The sequence below is a fragment of the Gracilinanus agilis genome, chromosome 3, assembly GCF_016433145.1.
Source record: "Gracilinanus agilis isolate LMUSP501 chromosome 3, AgileGrace, whole genome shotgun sequence".
Taxonomy (NCBI): Eukaryota; Metazoa; Chordata; class Mammalia; order Didelphimorphia; family Didelphidae; genus Gracilinanus; species Gracilinanus agilis.
The window spans coordinates 468,563,919-468,587,240 of NC_058132.1; the positions used below are offsets into that span (position 1 = coordinate 468,563,919).

The window sequence follows — 23,322 nt, forward strand, 5'->3', positions numbered from 1 at the left end:
AAACATCCCTAACAGATAAATTAAAACCTGAACACACATAAGCATTTTACCTGTGTCAAATTTCTTTTCCCCTTTCTCAACTTGACCTTCAGTTTGCCTGTCTACAGCTTCTCTAGCATCCCTGAATAACCTCGAAATAATGTGTTTACTTCATGTAGGTTAAGGCTGCTAGACACTCAAAAGAAGTATGCGCTTGTCAGTAGTAGAAGAGACAAGCTGTGAATGAAGCTCTTTCTCAACATCGTTAATACCTTAGAAGGAATGAAGTCTGACCATGCTGTCCCCTCTGGGGAGTACCGAGATGATAAAAGTAAATGCTGCTCTGTCTCCAAAGGTGACATCTTGAATTTAAGTAGAAGTAGCAAGAGAAATGTAAAACAGTAAATACCATAGATGTTTTTCCTTCCCAATTTCCCCATTCAACTGACAAAAAGACTTTCATATATTAAACAAATACTCTTAATACGATTTTTCCCAAAAGAAATCAAATGTATTTATTAAGCTGTCTTGATAAATGATAAATGACAAAAACAGTAGTGTCAGAAAAACAAAACTGTCATGACTGATTCTCACAGTGGAACCTTACTGGGTTATTACTTGAAAGGTAAATCTATACTCTTACTCCACATTGGAGAGACTACTTAAATATAAAATACTATTAGTATTAAGTGGTGACATTATAGAAAATGTAGGTCTATCAAAATCCCTATATCTTAACATTTCTCCAAGATTACTCATCCACAAGAGTATTTTACATGGAAATATAAAAAGTTTCATGCTAGGGGAAAGTGTATTATAAATAACCTCTACAGTACATGTTTATCTCCCTCTCCTCTCCTAATTAACCAAGAAGTTCGCATGTGAACATTTATATACTCATTTAAAGTATAGTTTGCTTTTGAGTAAAACTGAGACGAATTTAACATTAAATATCTTTTATTTCATATGGCAATAGACTTTAATGGGTAGAAGAAGCCTCCATATCTTAATAAAACTTAAATAGAAAATAATGCTATTATTATTATCATTATAACTATTCTTATTTGAAAGAATTGAGATTCAGAAAAGAAAAACCTTCTCTTAGTAGTAGAGCTGAGATGAGAGGTCTCCTGAATTCTTGGTCCTGTGCTCTTCAGTGATTTGACATGGTCCCTCCATTGGCCAGACAGATTTAGTTCAATCTTGGTACCTTTTCTATTATCTTAAATAATAAGCACTACTCAAAAATATGCCTCAAGAAACAAACTTTAGTGTAGGATGAAATATTCTCTTTCTCTGATAAGATGTTTGACACTACAAATCCATTCATCTATCTACCCCACGTTCTTGTGCTTGCCATGCAAAGAACTGTGCTATCATGCTATCTATTCCTGGCATGTAACCTTTAATAGGTCCCTATTGCCTCTTACTATACATTTTAACAAAGGCCAGTTAAAAACCTTTTCTACTCACATAATCTCAGAATCTGACATTTGAAGGCCCCACTTTGTCCCTTGAGAACCAAGATGTATCATGGCAAAATAAATAGTGAGGTGGCCTTGTAGTTAGAAAACCTACATTCTAAGTCCTGCCTCGGATGCATCTTGGCTTTGTAGTACTGGGCCATACTTCATTGTTCTATGAAACTCTAAGAATATATGTTATAGAGAATAATTATAATAGTTTCTATTTAAATAATGCTACAACATTTTCAAAGCATCATATATATATATATGCATATTCTCATTTCTTCATCCAAAAAATCCCGAGGTAAAAGTTATTAGCATATTTTTGGCAGATGAGGAAACTGAGGCTAAGAGAGGTTAAATGACTTCTCAGGGGCTGCACAGCTAACAAATGTCGCTAGAAATATTAGAATTCAGGCCTTCCTGATTCCAAGTCTTTTTTTCTATTCACTCTGCTTTTGGTCAATGTTAGTGGAGAGAATTTCCTTATCCAAATGTTCCCTCTACCAAGGAAATTATAGGTCTGGTCCCTATCTCCATATTTAAGAACATGAGGAATTTTTCATAGTCCAAATTCGTACATTTATCTGCTCAGAATTCTTTTGTTTGCCACACCATAAGACCCTGCTGTTGTGTTCATTCTGTTCTTGCTATGTGACCCCTAGTTGGGCCCCCTGACTGCCTGCTGGCAATTATCTTAATCTTTTAACTAATATCTACTGCAGTTTGACAAAAGCTGACTTAAACCATCTCCATTCACAGAATTGCAGAATCTCATGAGTTTGAAGAAACCTCACAGCAACTCCTAATAAGGACTTCCTTCTCACAGTATCCCCAAGAAGAGCATTCGCCCCACTGACCTCTAATTATGAACTATCCACTATCTCTTGAGGCTGACCATTTCTTTTTTATATAGCTCTAATTGATTTTAAAAAATGTGTTTTTTTTCCAATTTTATCTTAGTAATGTTAAATACCTACCTCTTTCTCTTGAGAGGCAGATTTGGTAAAATGAAAATAACATAGAGTTGAAAGATAACATATAGTAAAATAATATATAACATAACTGAAAAATAACACATAGTAGAAAATAACACATGGTGAAATGAAAATAACACCATGCTTAATCTGGTGTCATTGGACCTAAGTTCAAATTCTAACTCTGCCATTTATTCCCTATGTGACTGTGAGGAAGTCATCTAACTTTTCTGGGCCTTAGTTTCTTCATCTGTAAAAAAGGACAAGCATTGTGCTAAGCACTTTATAAACATTATCTCATTTGATCTTCACAACCAAAGTAAGTGCTATTATTATCCCCATTTTACCATTGAAGAAACTGAGGCAAAAAAAGAGGTTAAGTGGCTTGCTTGAGGTCACTCAGTTAGAAAATGTCTAAAACTGAATCTGAACTCAGATCTTCTTGATTCTAGATCCATTGCTTTATCCACTCACCACCTCTCTGCCTCCATCCAATAGATTAGCTGGTCTTTTAGCTATAAACCTACAATCCTATAAGAAGCTCAAGCATATTCCAAATAGGGTAACCAAACTGGAGATGATATTATATAAAAACTAGCTAAAGATATTAGGGATTTATTACCTAGGGAAGATTTAGGGGGTATGATAACTGTTTTCAAGCATTAGAAAAAGCTGCCACGGAGAAGGGGAATTAGGTTTGTAACTAAGAAGCACTATATAGAAGACAGACAAAGGCAGATTTTGATTCCACATAATTAAAAACTTCCTAATAAGTATAAATATTGAAAAGAAGAATTGTTATCCTCAGAAATTAATGAATTGTTCCTCTAAAAATTTCTCCAAAGGACAGCACATCATAGAAGGGATTCCTCTTAGGGTAGGGGTTGGACTAGATGCATCTTTGTGGTTCCTTCCAAGTCTAATTGTGGGATTCTATTGGCTTTGAGCATTTATGGGACTGAAAAAGTGATCACTTTCAATTCTTTCAAATTTTGCAAGGTTGGATGTAGAAAGACAGACAAGGTTTGAATTCATTCTTATCCACTCAACATTCTTTTGTCTGCTGCACAATAATAAGAATCCTGGTATATTGTGTTAATTCTTATTCTCAGGCTTTCCAGCTGGGAAGGACCTAACAGAACTGGCATTCATAATGGTACTATTACCTTCCTGAATTTTATGCTACATTCATGCTATGATGGAGCACTGGGGTATGATACCTTGAGGGAAAGTAGCAAATGCAGGAAGAAAAAAATGTCTATTTTTACTATATATACCTCAGAAAATAAGCCATGGTAGCCACATTAAACATGAAGCAAAAAAAAAATGTAGCCACAGTCCTAACTATTGAACGTGAAGAAGATGCTATATAAATGTGAGTTATTATTCTGATTATATCCAGGAAACATATTCTTCTGAATCTTACCAGGAACAGAGATTTCTGTCTGTTCGTTTCTTTAACCTTTGCTGTGCTTCCAGCCAGCTGTCTCAGGATAATGTTATCAGTAATTAGCTGATCTCTTCTTCCTCACCATTTACCCTCTCTAGCCTATAACAATCCTTTCAAAATAAATTGCAAGGTTGATTAAATTTTCACTTTTCCTCCTTGTTTAATTGGAAAGCAGCTCAAAATAAAAGCCAAGATGATGTCAATGTCATATTCTGCAAACAAAACAATGTGGCTGGTCGAAAGCCAGTTTTCAAAGCTTCAGAGAGTGTCAGAGCAAGGCATATTTACTCTGTGAAAATAAGATGCAGAAATGCCTCTGTAAGATAGTTGCTACTGATGAAACTTGGCAGGCATGAAATAGGACCACAGACATAGATACCTGCCAGAACAATTCTTACTTTCAAATTATTAAAGTTAAGATCTAAAATGCTGTAATTTTAAAGGATTTTTTTCTTCTGACTATTATTGTCTTCCTTCAGCCAGAAAAAAATATTATGACAACAATGCTCTTTTCTCTAAATTCCTCAGTAAACTGAAAATGTGAATTTATGGAGAAGTCACATTTTTGCCTGACTTATGGAAAGGAAGATAATATGTGTGAATGTTACTGATAACTTGTTTAATTTTTAAATACAGGCAGTTGAGAAATGTCAACACTCCTATTGCTCTAAATTATAATCAGTGTTGTGTCTGCCAAGTTAACACTTCTGAATAAATTAAAACCCTGCTTTGTGCAATGAGCATCTATTTCCAGGGATCACAGAGTCTGAACTTTGAGATCAGCAGTCGAAACACAGACAATGGATAGAGAATAAAGACCCATTCTTGTTCTGCAGGCTAATATTCTTTTTTTTTAAACCCTTAACTTCTGTGTATTGGCTCCTAAGCAGCAGAGTGGTAAGGGTGGGCAATGGAGGTCAAGTGACTTGCCCAGGGTCACACAGCTGGGAAGTGTCTGAGGCCAGATCTGAACCTAGGACCTTCCGTCTCTAGGCCTGACTCTCAATCCACTGAGCTACCCAGCTGCCCCTAATATTCTTAATTAATGTAATTGCACTACATCTAGCATGCACCTTATCTTTTTCCTACTCTCTGGGGGCAGGGCTAAAGCAGAGACATGGAAGGATGAAGGGATTCCCTGTGAATTCCTGAAAGAAATTTTTTCTCCCAAATATTCAAGGTTAAATGACTGGTTAGAATAGAAAATCAGTGAGCCTCTGATTCCTACTTGTTCCTATCCTTTGACTCATAGACCTCACTCCAAAGAATATTTGGTGATGTGAACAGCTCTCTGAATGTCATGTGTTTTAAAAGTGTGGAATAGACAAATAGCAGGGCTCCCTCTGCATTCTTTCACCCCTACATGAGCCTTCAGAAGATTTCTTCTCACAGTGAGATTTTTATGTGACTTCTCTCTCACCCATGAATCCCAGAACCAAACTCCCATATTTCTAAAAAGCACAAGATTTTTTAAAAATTTTTGGACTGTTCTTCCCTCTTAGTTGTTTTGGGGATAATTACATAGAGAGATTTGAAAATGCAATAGAGATTTAAGGAATACACTAAACTCATAGGGTCATAGATTTAAAGTTGGAGGTCTTAGAGGTTTTCTAATCCAACCTCCTTATTTTATAGATAAAGAAAGAAAGCTCCCCCCCCAAAAAAACTCAGGAAGTTTTTTAAAGGTCAAACAAACGATAAACATATCTAGGATTGAAACAACCCAGGTCTTCTAAGCCTAAACTTGTAGCTCTTTTCAATGCACAATAATAAAAAAGAAGATAAATTGTTCATATTTTCAGACATTTTCATGTTTTGGATAATTGAGGCAACTAGGGCTGGGATTTAGCATGGTATATGGAAATTCAATAGACAATTTCAGAAAGAATAATTAAGTGGGCACACACACACTGAATTTATTTTGTCTGGCGGCATGTGGCAATGGATAGTGAAATTTCATTGAATCTTGGAATAAGAACAACCTAGCTTGAATATGTCCTCGCTGAATGTCTTTGGGCAAGTCATCTAAATTTTCTAAAAAAAATTTCTTCAAATGTAAAATGTGGATATTATTACCTGCCCTACTGACCTCACAGAGTTGTTGAGAAAATTGCTTTGATCAATTTTAAAAGCTATATAAAATCTGAGTTATTATCAGAGCTAGGATTAGTAGCACTTACTATTCACCTCAGTATAATACAACTACTAATTGTCATCTACCAAAGTGATTTATACCTTTAAAAGTCTCCTGGCTTCTGGAAAGACAATAAGTTATATTCAGAATGTATATCTTAGGGAAATGGTGAAAGTCGTAAATAAAATCACTTCAGTGTCAACCATTAACTTCTTCAACTGGAGCATGAGTTCATTGAACTAGATTACTTCTAAAATCCATGATGCAAAGAAAAATCCCAGCTGGAGATCTAATGGTTTCTACTATTTTTCTCCATTACTAAAGGAAAATGAACCAGAGAGCTACCTCCACAAGCTATTTGCCCACAAACTCATAATATCAGTTCTTAAAGGATTCTTGCACTTAAGGGTTTTTAGATAGCATCTTCAATCCAACTACCATTCATTCTTTAAACTTTGTGTTTATAACATGGAGAACATTAGCTTACTTAAATTAGAAAATTTCTAATCTTAATTTTAGATTTAGCAAAGTAAAAGCATACTACTATATTAGTAACAATTGTCATACACTAATTTTAATGAGTTATATTTTGACAACATTTTTAAGGCAGTTACCATTAAACTAGGGTTCATGAACTATGTAAAACATTTTGATAACTGTATTTTAATATTATCTATTTCCTTTATAATCCTGTATATTTCACATATTTAAACATATTATTATAAGAAATTTATAATCTGTACAAAAATACGTATAGCTGCCCTTTTTCTGGTGGCAAAAAAAATTGGAAAATGAAAAAGTATCCCTCTTTGGGGATTAGTTGAACAAATTGTCATATATGATGGGGATAGAATACTATTGTGCTATAAGGAATGATGAACTGCTTGTTTTTTAGAAGAACTGGAAAGACCTACATGAAATCATGCAGAGCGAAATGAGCAGAACCAGGAGAATATTGTACATGGTAACTGAAACACTGTGAGATGATCAAATGTAACTGACTTTGCTACTAAAAGCAATGCAGTGATTCAGGACAATTCTGAAGGACATATGAGAAAGAATGTTATTGACATCTAGAAAAAGAAATATGGGAGTAGAAATCCAGAAGAAAACATATGATTTATCACTTGCTTATATAGGCATATGATTTGGGTTTGGGTTTTAAAAGATTATTCTATTACAAAAATGAATAATATGGAAATAGGTTTTGAGTGATAATATATGTATAACCCAGTGGAATTGCTTGCCAACTCTGTGGGGATAGTGAGGAGGGAACAAGGAAGGGAGAGAACAAGAATCATGTAACCATGGAAAAAGATTAATAAATAAATAAAAAGAGATCCATAGATATCATAAGATTGTCAAAGGGGCCTGGGACTCAAAATAGTTAATAAAAATCAATGGGTTCAAAAGGATTTGTTTCCTTGATTTTTGAGGTAAAGTCTATTATCAGTTATTTCCATAGCTATAGAATATGCAGCTGGTGATTTGTACATAGTTCCACAATTTTGGCAACCTTGAAAAGAGAATTATACTTGGCCAGGTCTTTATTAGTCAATCCCTTGCAATTTATGGGTTGTCATCACCTACTAGATTTTTTCCTGAAGATTCAAAACCTCATTATGTATCTTGCACTCAAGTAAACAGTGGCTTGTAATGGAAACTATTTCATTCCTTCACTGTCTGGATCTGCTCGAATAACGAAATTGTTCATTAAACTAGGGTGACTGAATATTCAGTCCCTGCCAAGAGTCATTGGATAATACCGTCAGCTGGACTTCACTTTTTATGAGTAGCTAAACTGAAAAAAATTGAGCAAAAAAGCTGTCTGACCATGTTCTAAAATATTGCCAATCATTCGGAGCCAATATTGAAATTCAGATATGCTATTGTTAAACTCAATGACATGTTGTTTTTCAAAGTATTATAAATGTTCATGTTTCTATAATTTAAAAAATATAGTTCATGTGTATATAAAATTTCAAGGTTCTACTTTAAGAACTCTTCTCACAATAATCATGTGAACTAAATATTATTTGGTTTTTTTTTATAGATTTGATAGATTTTGATAGATTTGATAGATTAAAAAACTGTCTCAAAGAGTTTTAGATGGCTTGCCCAGGATCACATTTCTGGTTAAGTGGTCTTTATTTGTTTCTAAATCTAGTACTTTTCTCACTATGGCAAGTATATTAAGCACCCGTTTCACAAATCTAATCACTGTGAAATATAATGCTTAATTTAGAATAACTTTCAATAGGAACTTTTAAGAGTTTCATGTAAAATCAAACTAAACGAAAACAGCTAATAAACTATTTGAAATGTTCAAAAGAATATTTAAAATAAAGGAGAATCTCATCTAAAGTAAAACTTAATATGTTCCTTGTGTTCTTAAATGTTATGACATGTTGAAGATTCAGAAATGAAAAGTACTGCCTGGATATTTAAAGGATGTTTACAAATCAAAATAAATGCTATGTGAGTAGGGACTTGTGTCTTTTGTTCAGTTGTTATACCCCTTTGATCATATTCCCCTGTGGATAGACAGAATGACATTTTCAGTTTTCTGTCAGTCCTATTAGTCTGTGAAGTATGTCTTCACTAAGATACCTAGTCAGGAAATTAGTTTTTAAAAAACATCACTTCGTTTCACCTAAGCAATGGCCCCTGCATATAACTTTCACTTCCAAGGAAAGACAAAAGAATTGGAAGAGAGAGAAGAGGACTGACAGGAAACAGAGTGAAAAACAATAGGTCAAAAGAGTTCCCAAACTCATTGGAGAAGAACAGGGAATCAGAGAGCAAATTACTTGAGCTGTGTGAAACAAGGAGGTCTCATGCAATCTTTTTTTTTTTTTTAGAAAAGCTGGAGGCTGGTTCATCTCCATCATGCTGAAAGTTCATTCAGCTGCTTTACCATGCAGGGAAAGGGCAGAAGCAAAGAGGCAGGAGCAAGGGTCTCATCTTGGGGGATGATAGGGAGAGTATAAAGAAGGAGGTAATTTCAAAAGGGGTTGTAGCTTGAAAAATGTTTCCAAACTTTAATCAAGGTTACAAAACAGTTTATTGCTATCATACTGACGGCTCAGTATATTATTTCATACTACTGGCAATGATGAAGGGGATCTGGCTCAATAATAAGAGGAAGCAAGCTAGAAAATTTTAAATGGTTATTTCTGTGGTTGTGAAGAGGCAATCAGAATATCCCACTGACATCCACTAACTCTAATGGGAACAAATAAGAATCATGGATCTCTTTACCCTAAAGCTCAAAGGTAACATCATAATCTTACATCACCACAGGAACAAATCACCAAAGGCTAAGTCCAACGTGATTAAAACCTCATCTGCTAGGTAGCCTGTGTAAAGAGAGTACTAAATAAATGGGAACCATGCCCTCAGAGTATCCATCAGCAAATGTCATGGTGATAATCGCCATGACTGCCAGGTACCAATGAGAGAAGTCCATAGGTCGTGCTAAAGGATACTGGGATTGAGCCCTTCATGGTACAGCCTTCCCTGTCAGATGACAGATGGAGTTGTGCTGCCTGAGCTGGAGGCCAGCACTCAATAATGTACAGGCAACATCTCCCTTACCCCCAGCAACCTCCCAACCACCTGGAAGTTTGGCTGGTTACCAGCTGAAAAGGTAATTTTTCAAGTCCTGGTCACAAAAACTCTTAATCTAAGTCAATATTTAACAGAGATTTGCCATTAATGAACTTATGCTTGACAGGACACTTTTCTTGACTCCCTACTTATACTTCAGAGTAACTGTAATGAACAAATTTGGTCCCGGAAAATAGACAATGAAACATGTATCCTTCTTGGGGAAATGGTCTGGAACTCTGATGAGCAAATGTTTAAAAATAGTTATTTTTAAAATGACGCAGAGAGGACAATTTCATCAGGGGAGACCTGAGTAACAAGTTCTGTATAAGAGTATAAATTTGACTCTTCAGAGGAGTCCATAGGTGAAGAAACAGCAAAGACGCAGATCATGCCTGATGATCTTTCCATCTTTGGGGAAAGATACGGATTTTTGTTAAAAGAATCCCACATCAACTACATAACACTGACTCCCACTTAATATTGTATAACAGGCATGTTTATGTGCAATATAACTACATGCATACAGCTTACATTTAACATATATATGTTAAAGTATTTAAGTATTATAAAGTAGGAAGATTATAACACATCTATGATTATCAAAGATAGAAAGCGCCTTACATTTTTTTCTTTATTGTTCTCTACTTGCAATTTTCTTTTTAAGTTCTAGAACCTGCTGTTCTAATCCTGAGCAAAAGCTGATTTATGATTCCTTCATGTATTTCTATTAATAGAACAGGACTTTAAATAAAAGCTGATTGCATGCAAATTTCACATAATAGACTGTAGCTGTGATGGCTCTAACAGCACACACTGCTGATAAATAAAAGACTACCACTGCTTCTCCCCTACACCCACCTCTCTCCTTAATAGGTGTTTGGTAAATGTCATTCTATTTCTAAAGAAAAAGAAACAGTGAGGGCAGCACATTTTAAAAATGTATGTATTATACATTCGAATCTGAAGTGGAAAATTCTCGCTATTCCCTCCCAACCCTTCAAATGCTTTATAATTAGATCAGCTTAAAATACATTTAATCTCCCTTGGTAATCCAAATTATTAATCTTCATGCATTGTGATAGGACTAATGTGGGAATGTATTATAATAAAATGATATGGCACACTAGGAAACAATACAGCAAAACATATAACTGGGATTTTTTTCCTCTTAATTATTATTCATAGACTACTTCTTTCCTGAAACATTTTCAGGACAATGTTTTGGTGATTTTTTTTCCATTAAAGCCCTTCTTAAGCCCACTTTTCTTCCCAGTGATATACTGACATATGTAAATGTGAGATCATTTGTTTACTCTTAAGACACAAGGTAGGGCTTTGTAGTAAGTAGTCAATTAATGCAACTTAAATTTATTCCCCAAATGGACAGTCACCTGTAGAGGCATCTTTTTTTTTTGTCTAAAAGCATTGCCAAGCCAATTATGTTGAAAAATAATATCTTTACACTTTCTAATGCCATATAAATTTTATTTATTATATTATTTTGTGGTGGTAGTAGTTATTATCATTATGCCACCATAATTATTGAGGAGGGAAGAAATGCTCAGAGTTGCATTTTTATTTATTAGGTTATTTAGATAACTGCTCAACTCTATACTTTGGTATCTATAGATACTATTTTTAAAAATATCTATTTTCAATTGGTAGAAAGAAGAGATGATGTCATGTGGAAAGGATGAGGAACAAAAGATGTCTATCTAGAGCTCTCCACCTGTACCCTTGTAATATAGGGAGAGAAATCTAGGAAAGCTGCTAATACAGCGGGTGGATCCTCTGTGGCAAACTCATAAAAGGGCATAGATAAATGTCCCAAAATTGGTATGGGTCAATAGGTTTCAATTTGTAGAGCTGAAAGGAAGTTCCAAATGAATGAGATGATAGATCTATTTGAGTATGCTGCACTGGAAAATAAGCAGTTCATAATTATCATGGTTCCTTTCTGATTTTCTCAGGAAGAACCTTCTTGGAAGGATGATGTTTTCCCCAAGGCTGATTAGTTCATAAAGCAAGAAAAATATCTAGGAAATGGAGGGTATGATTTATGAGGAAAAGATTGTACAGCTAATATAATACCAATTTATGCATATTACATAGATATCTGGTGTAGAAATTTCTAACTTAAAGGTGATATTTGTTTTATACTAGATATGAAAAATAATAAGATAATATGCATGTCATTTAAAGCACATTAGAAATTAAAGACAAAGACCAAGACTTGCTATGACCTGAAATGTTAGTGGAATAATGGTGTCAGTTTGGCCCCATGTAGGTATAGAAATCCTTAATCATATTATAAATAAGTATCATTTGCTCCTAAGGAAGAATTATCTGAGGGTTTCTTTAAATAGCAAAATCTTTTCACTCTATTGAAAATATTAATAATTTGGAAATAGATTTTGAACAATGATATATGTATAACCCAGTGGATTTGATCATCAGCTCAGGGAGAGAAGAGGGGAAAGGGGAGGGAAAGAGCATGAATCATGTGACCATGAGAAAAATATTCTAAATTAATTAATTTTTAAAAAATAAGGTACTAGGTAAATGATAAATAAATAAATAGCAAGATCTTTGATGTATTGAAAATAGAATTTGATTTACATATAACTTCTTAAGAAAATGCATAATATATAAACCAAGTACCATGTTAGATTGTGTAAGGGCTCTAGGTATAACAAATTCTTAAAAAATCTTGGGGAATATCCTATTGTTACATTTACTACTATACATTTAGAATCATGTCCATTACTTATTATTGTGAGAAGGTGGGATAGATCCTAATTCTACTGCTTAAGAAATCAGAATATGATTTTCATGAAGCTGAAACATTTTATTTCTTCAGTTGATTTTTTTTAAAGCAAAAGGTAATTGGGCAGATTGGACAAAAGGATGCCTTCTAAGTCAGAAAGGCATGGGTCCTAGTCCAGCCTCTGATACAAATTAGCTAAGTGACTCTAGGAAAGTAATTTAATATCACAATACTCCTAGGCAACTCTCTTAAGACTATAAATTATGGATATCCATGTGTATCAGTGGAATAAATTTCCACACCAAGATTTCTCCACAGTGACTAAGTTGTTTAATCAGACCTCTGTTCTCTCCACCCAAATTAAGACATAGTCAACCTGGATATCTGACACATGTAGACAACAAACACAATTACATTTTTTGACTGAATTGATTGGATAACACGGTTTTCTGCAGGGATAGTGTGAGACATCCTTGCTCAATCAACCAATAAGCATTTATTAAGTGACTATTCTGTAGCAGACCTTGTGTTAAGTGATAGGGATACCAAAATGAAAGTGAAAAATGAAAGCGAGACAGCAAAGTCTTAACTTCTACAATATTAGGCATATAGAGTGAAATACTTACTTTAACTAGATAGCAAGTGAATGGCAAAAATAAAACTAGAATTGCAGAGTCCTTCAATTTTCTATTTCATTGCACAACCCAGCGAACTATGCCTGATTTTATGGTGCTTTCAACAATCATTTGGGGGAACCAAAAAACAAAAAACAAATGTGAACTTGATGTTAAGTAAAGCCATTCCCATCTTCACTGAGCCAAATACATTGAAGAAAAAACTCTCTCCATAGAAACTCAAAATTGGATTTTATCAAGGGAAGGACACTGACCTAGGCTCTCTTTTCTCAAGCCTCACATTTGCTTAGTTAGGAGCAGAAATGTTAGCAAAGAGCAGAGCATCTCTGGTTTCAGAGGAGAACACCAAATTGTCTTTCCTGGTTATTATTTCTATAAGAGTAAATTTTTTCCATTTGGCCCAGAAATAAGGTGTACTTAGGGAACAATTATCTTTACAGACCTGCCAAGGCTAAAGTCAGTTTTATAGGGCAAATGAATATACCATTTCCAAACATTTGAACCCCAACTAACTCACTTTGCTAATAATGAAGTATTGTTATCATTTAATTGTTAAGATAATATCTAATAGTAAGTAATAACGATTTGGCACCATTCCCCTATAACTCCATAAATATCTGAAAATACAGTTTTTTGCAGACACAGATTTATCTCTGGTGATATAGCACTTAGCCTCTACTCACTATTCACATACATATTTAATGTACTTATATGACACTGGCATTTTGTTGTTCTTGTTGTTCTGGACTTCAGTTTGAATGATGGAAACTCTAGGAAATCAGAGAGAACTCTGATGAGGAAATCTCCTTAATCAACGCAAATTAGAACTGGCTTTGCAACTTGTGGCCTTAAAAAGTTAGTTGGTATAGATACCACGGGAGTGAATGGCTTGCCCAACATCACCTGGCCAATTATGTCAGTGATGGGATGCAAAGGGTTAACGTTCTTATCACACAACATGCAGATTAAGCAGCTGCTTTTCTAGGTGGCACAGCCTTGAGAGTCCAAGATGGCCTGAGTTCAACTCCTGCCTCAAAATTTTTGTTGCTATATGATCCTGGGCAAGTCATTGAACCACCATCAGCATCAGTTTTGTCAGTTGTAAAATGGGGAGGTTGAACTAAATGGCTTTGAAAGTCTCTTTCTCTCTAAACCTCTGATTCTCATATAGATTCTGGGGGAGGTAGTTTGGACTTTGGTAGGAATCTCAGAGGAAGGTTAAAAACACTTTGAAAAATACATGTTGAAGAACTATAGTAAATAACATACCTATACTCCAATCCATCTCCTCCACAGCATCCCCATATATTCCATGTTTGCTCTTGCCTACAAACTCCTTAGAGGAAAAAAGCGCAGTGTGGACATGAATATAGGATAAGAAAAGAAGGAAGGGTGTCCCGGTGTTCCTAAAAAATACAAACAGAAAGAGCAGAAGCACATTTGTTACAGATCTAGTAAAGGAAAAAGTTAAAGAAATATATGATATTATAAAACACCTTTAAAAGAAAGTCATATGATTTAGCTAAATGTGACAATTTTAGTTGCATTTTATTAAAATATAATCTAGCTAAAATACAACAATTTTATTCAAGAAGGAGCAAACTAAAGTATCAAATGGTTGTGACTACCCCAAAAATTCTAGGCCAGGCAGAAATATAATGAAAACTTCTAGGTTTCCAGTATTATATTCTTCTAGCTACACAGTATCAAGCAAAAAATAATACATCCTAAAATTGGCATTTCCTTAGTTGGAGGGGACTTGGGGACAGGGGTGAGTAATGAAAAGATACCACTGCATTAAGCTTTTAATTTGATATATTTAAACTTTACTTTCTTAAAATGTAGTTAGACATGGGCAGCTGGGTGGCTCAGTGGATTGAGAGCCAGGGCTAGAGACAGGAGGTCCTAGGTTCAAATCTGGTCTCAGATACTTCCCAGCTGTGTGACCCTGGGCAAGTCACTTGACCCCCATTGCCTACCCTTATCACTCTTCTGCTTTGGAGCCAATATACAGTATTCCATTCAAGATGGAAAGTAAGGGTTTTATTAAAAAAAATTTTTAATATAGTTAGACTACACTTCCTATCCATTTCCTCTCAACTTCCACTAGAACAAACTCCCAAAACTTGGACTTTCCTAGATTTTTGTTGAATTTAATATTGACTGAAATCAGGCATAAGGAAATGTTTTAAGTGTGAAGATTCCCCCCACACACACACACACACTTAAATAATATCTAACTTATGCCTAATTTTATATTGTTAAAATATGCAAAATTTTAGAAAACATATTAATTGCCAAAGTTTGAGTCTTTCTTTAGGTACACAAAATTCAATTCAGCTCCATTAAATAAGAATTTATCAACATCCTATATCATGAATGGCACTGCTTAGATGCTGGAGAGTTTATAAATATGTGATAAAAGTCAATCGCTTGTCTATAAGGAATTTATAGTCAATTTAAACTCTGGGTCCAACGCTTAATAGTTGCAGAGTCACAAACAAGTTCCTTAACTGCTCTGGGCCTTAGTTTTCTCATGTGTCAAATGGAAAGAGGCATTAAACTACCTCACAATGTCAATTTGAAGAGAATGCTTTATAGCCTATAAAATGTCAAAGGTGAGTTTTTCTTACTATTATTGTTATTATCGAGATAAGATAGAAAATTAAAACTGTATAATAGAATCTGGCAGCTCTTCAAAATATCTGAAAGCTATCATCCTGTTAAATTGTTTCTTTTCCAATCTAAACATCCTCATTCTCTAAAGTGATCTTCATAAGGTAGGGTTCTAATCCATTTACTACTTTGTTTGATGTCTAATGGAGAACCTTCATATAAATGTTCCTTCCAAAGGATGGTTCCTGGAACTAGACACAATACTCTACATGAGGTCAAAACGAAGCAAAATACCTAAAATGTCATTCTGCAAAATAGTCTTTTCTTAAATCAGTCCATAGTTTCATTAGGTCATAGTTTTTTTTCTTTTCTTTCTTTGTTTCTTCCTTCCTTCCTTTGTGTCCCATCATAATGCTGATTTATATTGAGCTTGAAATCTTCTGAAACTCCATTCTATTTTTTGCTACACAAATTACTTTTGAATTATAACTATGTCATCCTGTCCTTATACACTTAATTTTTCTGATCTGAAAAAAAAATGGTTGTAAGAAGGAGAAGGGTCTATTTTTCTCTAAGAAATTGAAGCATTAAAGTGGAAATGCCCCCAAACTTTGATACTGAGGGTTCTCCAGGAATCTGTGACACTCGAGACTATGGACTTTATCTAGCAAGAATGAGGGCCACTTGTGCCTTTTCAAGATACTTTTCAAGGATACAATGCTCAAGAACTACAGAAACCTTGTTTTCATGAGACTTGAATTTTCCAAAATGTATGTGATCTACTTGATGAAGAAAGGGGAAGCATCTTGGACACCAAAGGGAGAAAAAGAATTAACCCTCCAACATCATCTAGACTAGGGGCATGGCTCTAGCCCTAGATACAGTAATCTATTCAGCTTGAAATTGTGACCTGGGGTAGTGAATGCTAACTGATCTAAAAGGATATCTAGCTGGCTCCAGATAATCTTTGTCATGTATTCAATTCAGGTATTTGGGGACATTAGGCCATCTTTCTCAAGGCCTCCATGTACAACAGTCCCTCTAACCAATTTACTCTAGGAATGAATAATTACATCATTATTAATTTACTTCTGGAAAGAGCAAGATGATGGATTGTCCTTTGGCTTTACTCACCATTTCTGTGATTCCAGAAAAACAATTGTTCTCTAGCCACCACCTCCCTATATATGTTTTCTTCCCCTTTAAGGATGAAACCTCTTTTAAGAAAGGGACAGATTCATTTGTTTTTGTGTTGCTAGAGCCTAGCCATGTCTGGAAAAAAGTAGTTGCTTAAACAATTGCTTTTTTTCATTCATTAATTTATATATTCATTCAACCATTCATTCATGTGCCAAATTTTATATTATCTTATTCAATTATAATACAAATTATAATGGTTCTGTGACAGATATAAGGAATAAGAATACTACTGGCTGTGGATTGAAGTCATAGTAGCCTTCATGGCAAATGAACAATGGAAGGACTTCAGAAGGAGTTGATGGGATAGGGCAAAGCTGAAGGGGCGATATCTAAACATAGGGAACTGCTCAATGAAAGGCACAGAGTAAATAAGGATAAGAATTGAAAACTGGTTTCCAGTTTGACTACAGCATAAAATAAATGAAAAATGGAAATATAGGACAAAGCTAGAAAAATCAATTGCAGTCAAATTGCAAAAGAGTCTCATTTTAGGCCAAGGGGATGAGACTTTATTCAGCGGGAGTTGTTAAAGGTTTTTGAGGAGAGGAATAACAGATCAAGAGTTGTACATTAAAAAGATTAAACCTAGCAACAATGAATGGAGTAGCTTGGATGAATGAACAGACAGAAACAGGAAGATAGATTTAGAGGATTTAGCAATAGGCTAGATCACAGAGTTTAAACTACAGAGATCATAATAAGAAAAGTTTTGAGCACTTGTATATGTCTCCTAGTCTCTTCAAAGGTACCAAATAAATTAGATATATTCTTTTATACCTAATTGGCATTTGGGAACTGCACCTAGTATTGCACCTTAGCAATGCATAATAGGCTCAATTTTCACCTTTTAACATGAAAGAGTACCTGCAATTCTTTTCCTTCTTTTTTGCTTTCTAGATCATCTTATATTTAGATGAAGGAGAGAATAACTTGACAGCATAATGGCAGTCTTCCTGGATGTGAAGAGAGACTTAATTTATATGTCTACTTCACAGTTCAGGTGTTCACAGGTTTCAGGGAATGTATATGGGAGTCTCTGGTCCAAAGAGTGAAAACAGGACCTGACCCAATCCATCTCCATTCTATTCCTTCCCAGGCATAACTTGGATGAGTCTGTGCAGTAAAGAAGTTTGTTTGTTTGTTCGGTCTCTGAGTTAAGGGTTTCAGGACTCATTGTGTATAGTGACGTTTATAAAAGTTGGCTCACAGTTGCTCTTCTAGGGGTTATCATTTAAACTATTATTAACCTCATTTAGCCCCACTCCTGATCTATACCTCTTCCTATTAGGTACCAAGACACGGAATCCCCAGATATTTTTAAGGCATAATAGCCTTTTTAATTAAAAAGTTATATCTATGGAATATGTATTATGTGGGTGCCAAGTGAGTCTTACTAAAACACTCCACTATTCCAAAGATCAGTGATCTCACCAATAGGGATATTCCCTTCACTAATACCCTTCACAATGCACAAGCTATCCATTGGTCACGTCCGTCTTGCTATGTCACTGGCTTATCTTTTTCAGTCCTAAATTTTATCTACTATAAGACTTCTCCTACATAATCCTCTGTTTGTAAAGTATTGAAATCTGCTTAAACCATCCTCCATCACCATGTGCCTTTCCATGGCACTTCTCCAGCTTTGATATTTCAGAAACCTATGACAGCTTATATTGATAAAAACTAACATTTAAAACCAATCTTTAAACTATAAAAATCATTGTACCTCCATTATATTTTTACAGATCCTCATAACAATACTATGATGTCAGAAATATAAATATTTTATCTACACTTTATATTTGGTGAAGCAAAAGCAAGACCCAAACCTATTTCTTTATGATTCCAAAGCTGGCTCTCTGGCCACAGTCTATAATGCTTCTTATTTTAGTTATTTGTAGAAATTATTGACTCATCTATAAAGGTGCCAAAAACTCATATATCTTCTGGTCATTCAGGAAGAAACACCTATTCATGCTGCTGACACTTCATTTCCAATATGTTCCCTAATATTTGTTGTCCATGAAATGGCCCAAGATCACTGGAGTTGAGCCATTAAGTCCCCCCTACCTCTCTTTCTCTTGGACTCAATAGGTGGCTACATCTAAAGACAACTAACTGCATAACAGAGATAATTACTAAGTATAAAAATATGTAAAATGGCTTATTATATAAGATTGTGTTATAAGGATTAAATTGGTTCCTCAAACTCTGATATAATAGTTAACCAATAATTTCAGAGTTTGTTCTACTGAGCAATTGATGTTTATTAAAAAGATATATTTCCAGAAAAATTTAGTACATTATATTTTATTTTCAAAATAAAAACAGGTCTGAAAAGTGAGTCATTTTCTGAATGAATAAACTGAGGCTTGAAGAAATTATGTGATTTGCCCCAATATTAAAGTGGATTCAAACCTGTCTTTCTGACTCTGTGTCCTATCAGTGAAGCCTCTAAAGAAAAGCTATATATGGGGGAGGAGATGGGTCTGAGGGGAGAGAAAGAACATTAATCACATAACCATGGAAAAATCTTCTAAATTAATTAATTAAATAAAAGATCTCAACTGAAAAAAATAAAGAACAGCTACATAATACATTTTGCTGTAATCATTTTTGTCTGCAATATGTTATATCCAACAGTTTTGAAATAAAGAGGAGGAAGAGGATAATAATATAAGCAAAAGCAACAAAAGAATATAGTATGTTGGACCCCCATTTAAAAATGAAACCTAAGAGTAAGAAAACTACAATAACAGCAAAAAGCAGGTAAAGATGGCACAGAAAGCAGAGAAAAGCCACCATCATCAAAATCAACTAAGAAGAATTGAGCTAGGGATAAGAATATCAAGTGCTATGACAGCATCAAAGCCATGGCCAAAGAACCTTAATAATTCTGCCTTGTTGTCAGTTCAGATTTCAAGGAAATGCTTAAGAGCAGAAAATTGCTTACTACAAATACTTGTCAAATACTATTCTGCAATCTTTGTAGTAAAAGTGAGTTTCTCATTCAAAAAGCTCCACTTATCACATATATGAACCTAAGCCCTCTGAGTCTCAAAGGAGAGTAGTTATTTATGTATATAGGAAACAGATACAGCAAGCTTAGAAAAATAAATCCTGAAAAAAATGCCATGTCAGAAAAAGTTACCGTTCAGGAATAGATACGTAATTGATTGTCCAAAGAGATATGGATTCGATGGGACATATATCATTTTCTACTTTACAACTCATTCTATTGTGTGACTGACAGCTTGTTCTCAGGTGGAGAAGATATTCATTTAGTAATATCTTTTGAAATCTCAGGAGAGGCTATATCTCATGTCCAACCTCATCAAGGAAAGTTGGCTTTCACTACTTCTATCTGACCTTGAAAATAGAATGACATATTAGCTAGTTGGTGGGAGGTAGATTTCACAATAACAGTTAAACTCCCTTTTTATTATCTGGAGCTCCTCAGGAAACAGCTCTTTTGAAAATTTCTTGCTACCCTCATACATACTATGAAAAGACAGACATTTGGGGTATTATCTGCAAGCCTCCATTCTGCGTGTGTGTGTGTGTGTGTGTGTGTGCGTGTGTGTGTATTTAAGGCAGGTCTTAGCTTTGCCAAATTCAAACAATCTTTCCAATCCGCAGTATATAAAGATTTGCATCATGTGACTATAAATATGAACCTATGCAGCAAAGAAAATTGATCACGCACGTGTATTTTCATCATGAATGATTCCTTTTTTAAGGTTTGAAAATAATCTTCTACCTCCTAATTTTGACCCTTTCCATTCAACAAGTATACCAACCTGATTCAGTGAACAAAATGCTTCAAATAATGAGATCTTATTCATTTCATTGGTGAACTAGCACTAATTAGAATATGAAATAAACCATTATAGTGCTGGCACTTATGTGGTAATAGTTACCATCGAGAGAGAGAGAGAGAGAGAGAGAGAGAGAGAGAGAGAGAGAGAGAGAGAGAGAGAGAGAGAGAGAGAGAGAGAGAAACTTTTAGATGATTCATTTTGAACAAATTTCTTCTGGAGGATACTGTGATACTGTATTTCAGTATCCAATTTGAAATGTATTCAAGGGCATAGAGAAAGGTAGTAAGTTATAGTTAATACAAGGCCAACCTTGAAGTAAGGAAGACTTGTGTTCAAGTCCTCTCTCTGACACATATTAGTTGTATGATCATGCCAAAGGATTTAATTTCTGAGTCCCCCAAGAAAATCTCTAAGATTATAAATTAGATAAAATGCTTATCTGCCTCACTAACATTGGAGAGTACGTTTCTTCAAACACACACACATATATTTGTGTATATATATATATACATGCGTATGCATACAACACATATAATGTGTATATGTACATGCACACACATATATGTATATGTGGTAGAAGTATATATGTCTAAATAGTTTCCTTTAAAATATTTGAAAATTTACTTTTATAATTAAACTTAGCTTCAGTAGATATTATATTTCATAATACAAATAAAATTACATCTAGACAAGGCACATTTCTTGTCAATCAGCAAAAGGATTTTTTTATGACACCCATGTTCTGCTTTAATACTGGGAGAAAGAAAAATGCTAAATAAGTAATAACAACAATAACAAAAGTCCCAAACTCTAAATCAGATTTTTAAAAATACTCCAATTTCCACATAAGTTTGCATTTCAGTAAAATAAATGAAAAATTAAATACAGTGATATTATGGTCAGAAATCCCCAATTCATGTCAATTATAGTAATAATTTCAGTTTTTCACATTGGCCTTATCAATGTTCCTTATTGTGTGCTTCTATTCACTCCTTAGGGCATCCTGGGTTATTACCCCACACCTCCCCACAGAACTCCTCTTCCATTTACATTTTGCAATGAACATCCTACATCACAATGGTAAAACAATCTTGACAAGTATACATCTATTTCTCTTAAGCCTCATTTGATACTGAATATTTAACAAAAGTGTTGCTTGATCTATCTTTCAAGGAATAGTGTATATTTTTAATATATGTAAATGACACCTTGGTTAAGGAAAGCCTTAAATTAATATTTTTTCTCTATCAAATCAAAAAATGTTTTGTGGTAAATATTGAACACAACAAGATCTTGAAATATCCATACCTTTTAATTAATTATGTGGCTTTAGAAAATCATTGGGCAAAGTCAGAAGTCTATTTCCTTCTTAATACTTTAATTAACACTGCCCTAAATAATCTCTCAAATAAGTTATTTTTCTACAAAGAGCATAGAGATGGGAAAATAGATATGAGTTCATAATGCTTAATATTTATATCATTCATTTTTCAGTAGTAAAAATTTATCTGATCTTTTCCAAGCATTTCTTATTTTGTTCTTTAGAGTAAAATAAGTTCAAAGATCTCAAAAACTGATACCTTTGTATTCTTAAAACTGTCATTTTTGACATGTCTTAAATAAACTTTGTCTAACCCAGCTGATCTTCCTATTTTGTCTTCTTCAGTGATATTTCTGTTTTCTCATACAGTTCATCTAGTACACTGAGGATACAATCTCAATATGGTGGCTCCTAGTGGAGCAGATTGTTTTTTTATAGTTACCATGGCTTTCATTTGTTATTCTTGTTTCTTCCTAAAGTGCTCTCTGGATGATCTGAACTTATTGGGTTTCTCTCGAATTTTTCTATAAACAATGCCCCACCACTCTCACTATTTTAAGAAAGAAATAATTGCTCATTATCATCCATCACTCTGTTCTATATCATTTTTGCAAATTAATTTATGTTCAAAACTGTTTTGCCTTTGTTGCCATGTCTTGATGTATGATCTGCAAGCTTTTTGGTGTCTTTGTATTTTAGTCATTATTCTTGTACCCTATTTCACCATTCTTCCTTGTAACCAACCTCACACTGAAATCAATAAATATCAAAGTAAATGTTGATTTGATTTAAAGGATCTTGTAGAGTTCTTGATAAATTCTTTTTTTTTTTAACTTTCTCTTCTGTAATAAAAGTTGGCACAGAAGCTATGATAATCATCAGATGGTCCTTTCAAGCCATCATCATCAGTGATGTTGTTATCCTTTTCCCATGCCCTGAGACTCCCAAAACCCATCAGGAAGACCTGCCACCACCAGAGATTCTCTCCCCTATTATCTTTTCTTTGACTTCTCTCCCAAAAATGAATGGCTCAGAACCCATACAGACTGCTTGACTATTCACATAATTTAGACGAGATGGAATTCTGATGAGAGAGAGGATCAAGTATATTACCATCAGCCATGTAACTCTGATAAAGTCTGTCTCTCATGACCTTCAGGCCCTGGCATTATTTTCTAAGCTATATTGATACAATGTAAGGACCTAGGAGCCTTTCCACCCAACCCACAACACACTTAGAACTTCTGGGTCCTTCTAGTTGCCTTCCAGCTGATATTCCTTTTATGTGTTGTTTCCTCCAATTAGAGTACGACGAAAATGTCTCTTGATGCCTTTGGACATATG

The 23,322-nt window shown here is 34.4% G+C and overlaps 1 protein-coding gene across 1 annotated transcript in view; it reads right to left on the reverse strand.

Annotated features, from left to right (window-relative positions):
* The window catches only part of STS (steroid sulfatase), a 179,939-nt gene that overhangs the window by 64,433 nt on the left and 92,184 nt on the right, over window positions 1–23,322 (reverse strand). Inside the window, exon 6 of the mRNA XM_044670388.1 lies at window positions 14,290–14,426. Coding sequence (XP_044526323.1) covers window positions 14,290–14,426 — 137 coding nt within the window. The remainder of the gene's footprint in view (window positions 1–14,289; window positions 14,427–23,322) is intronic.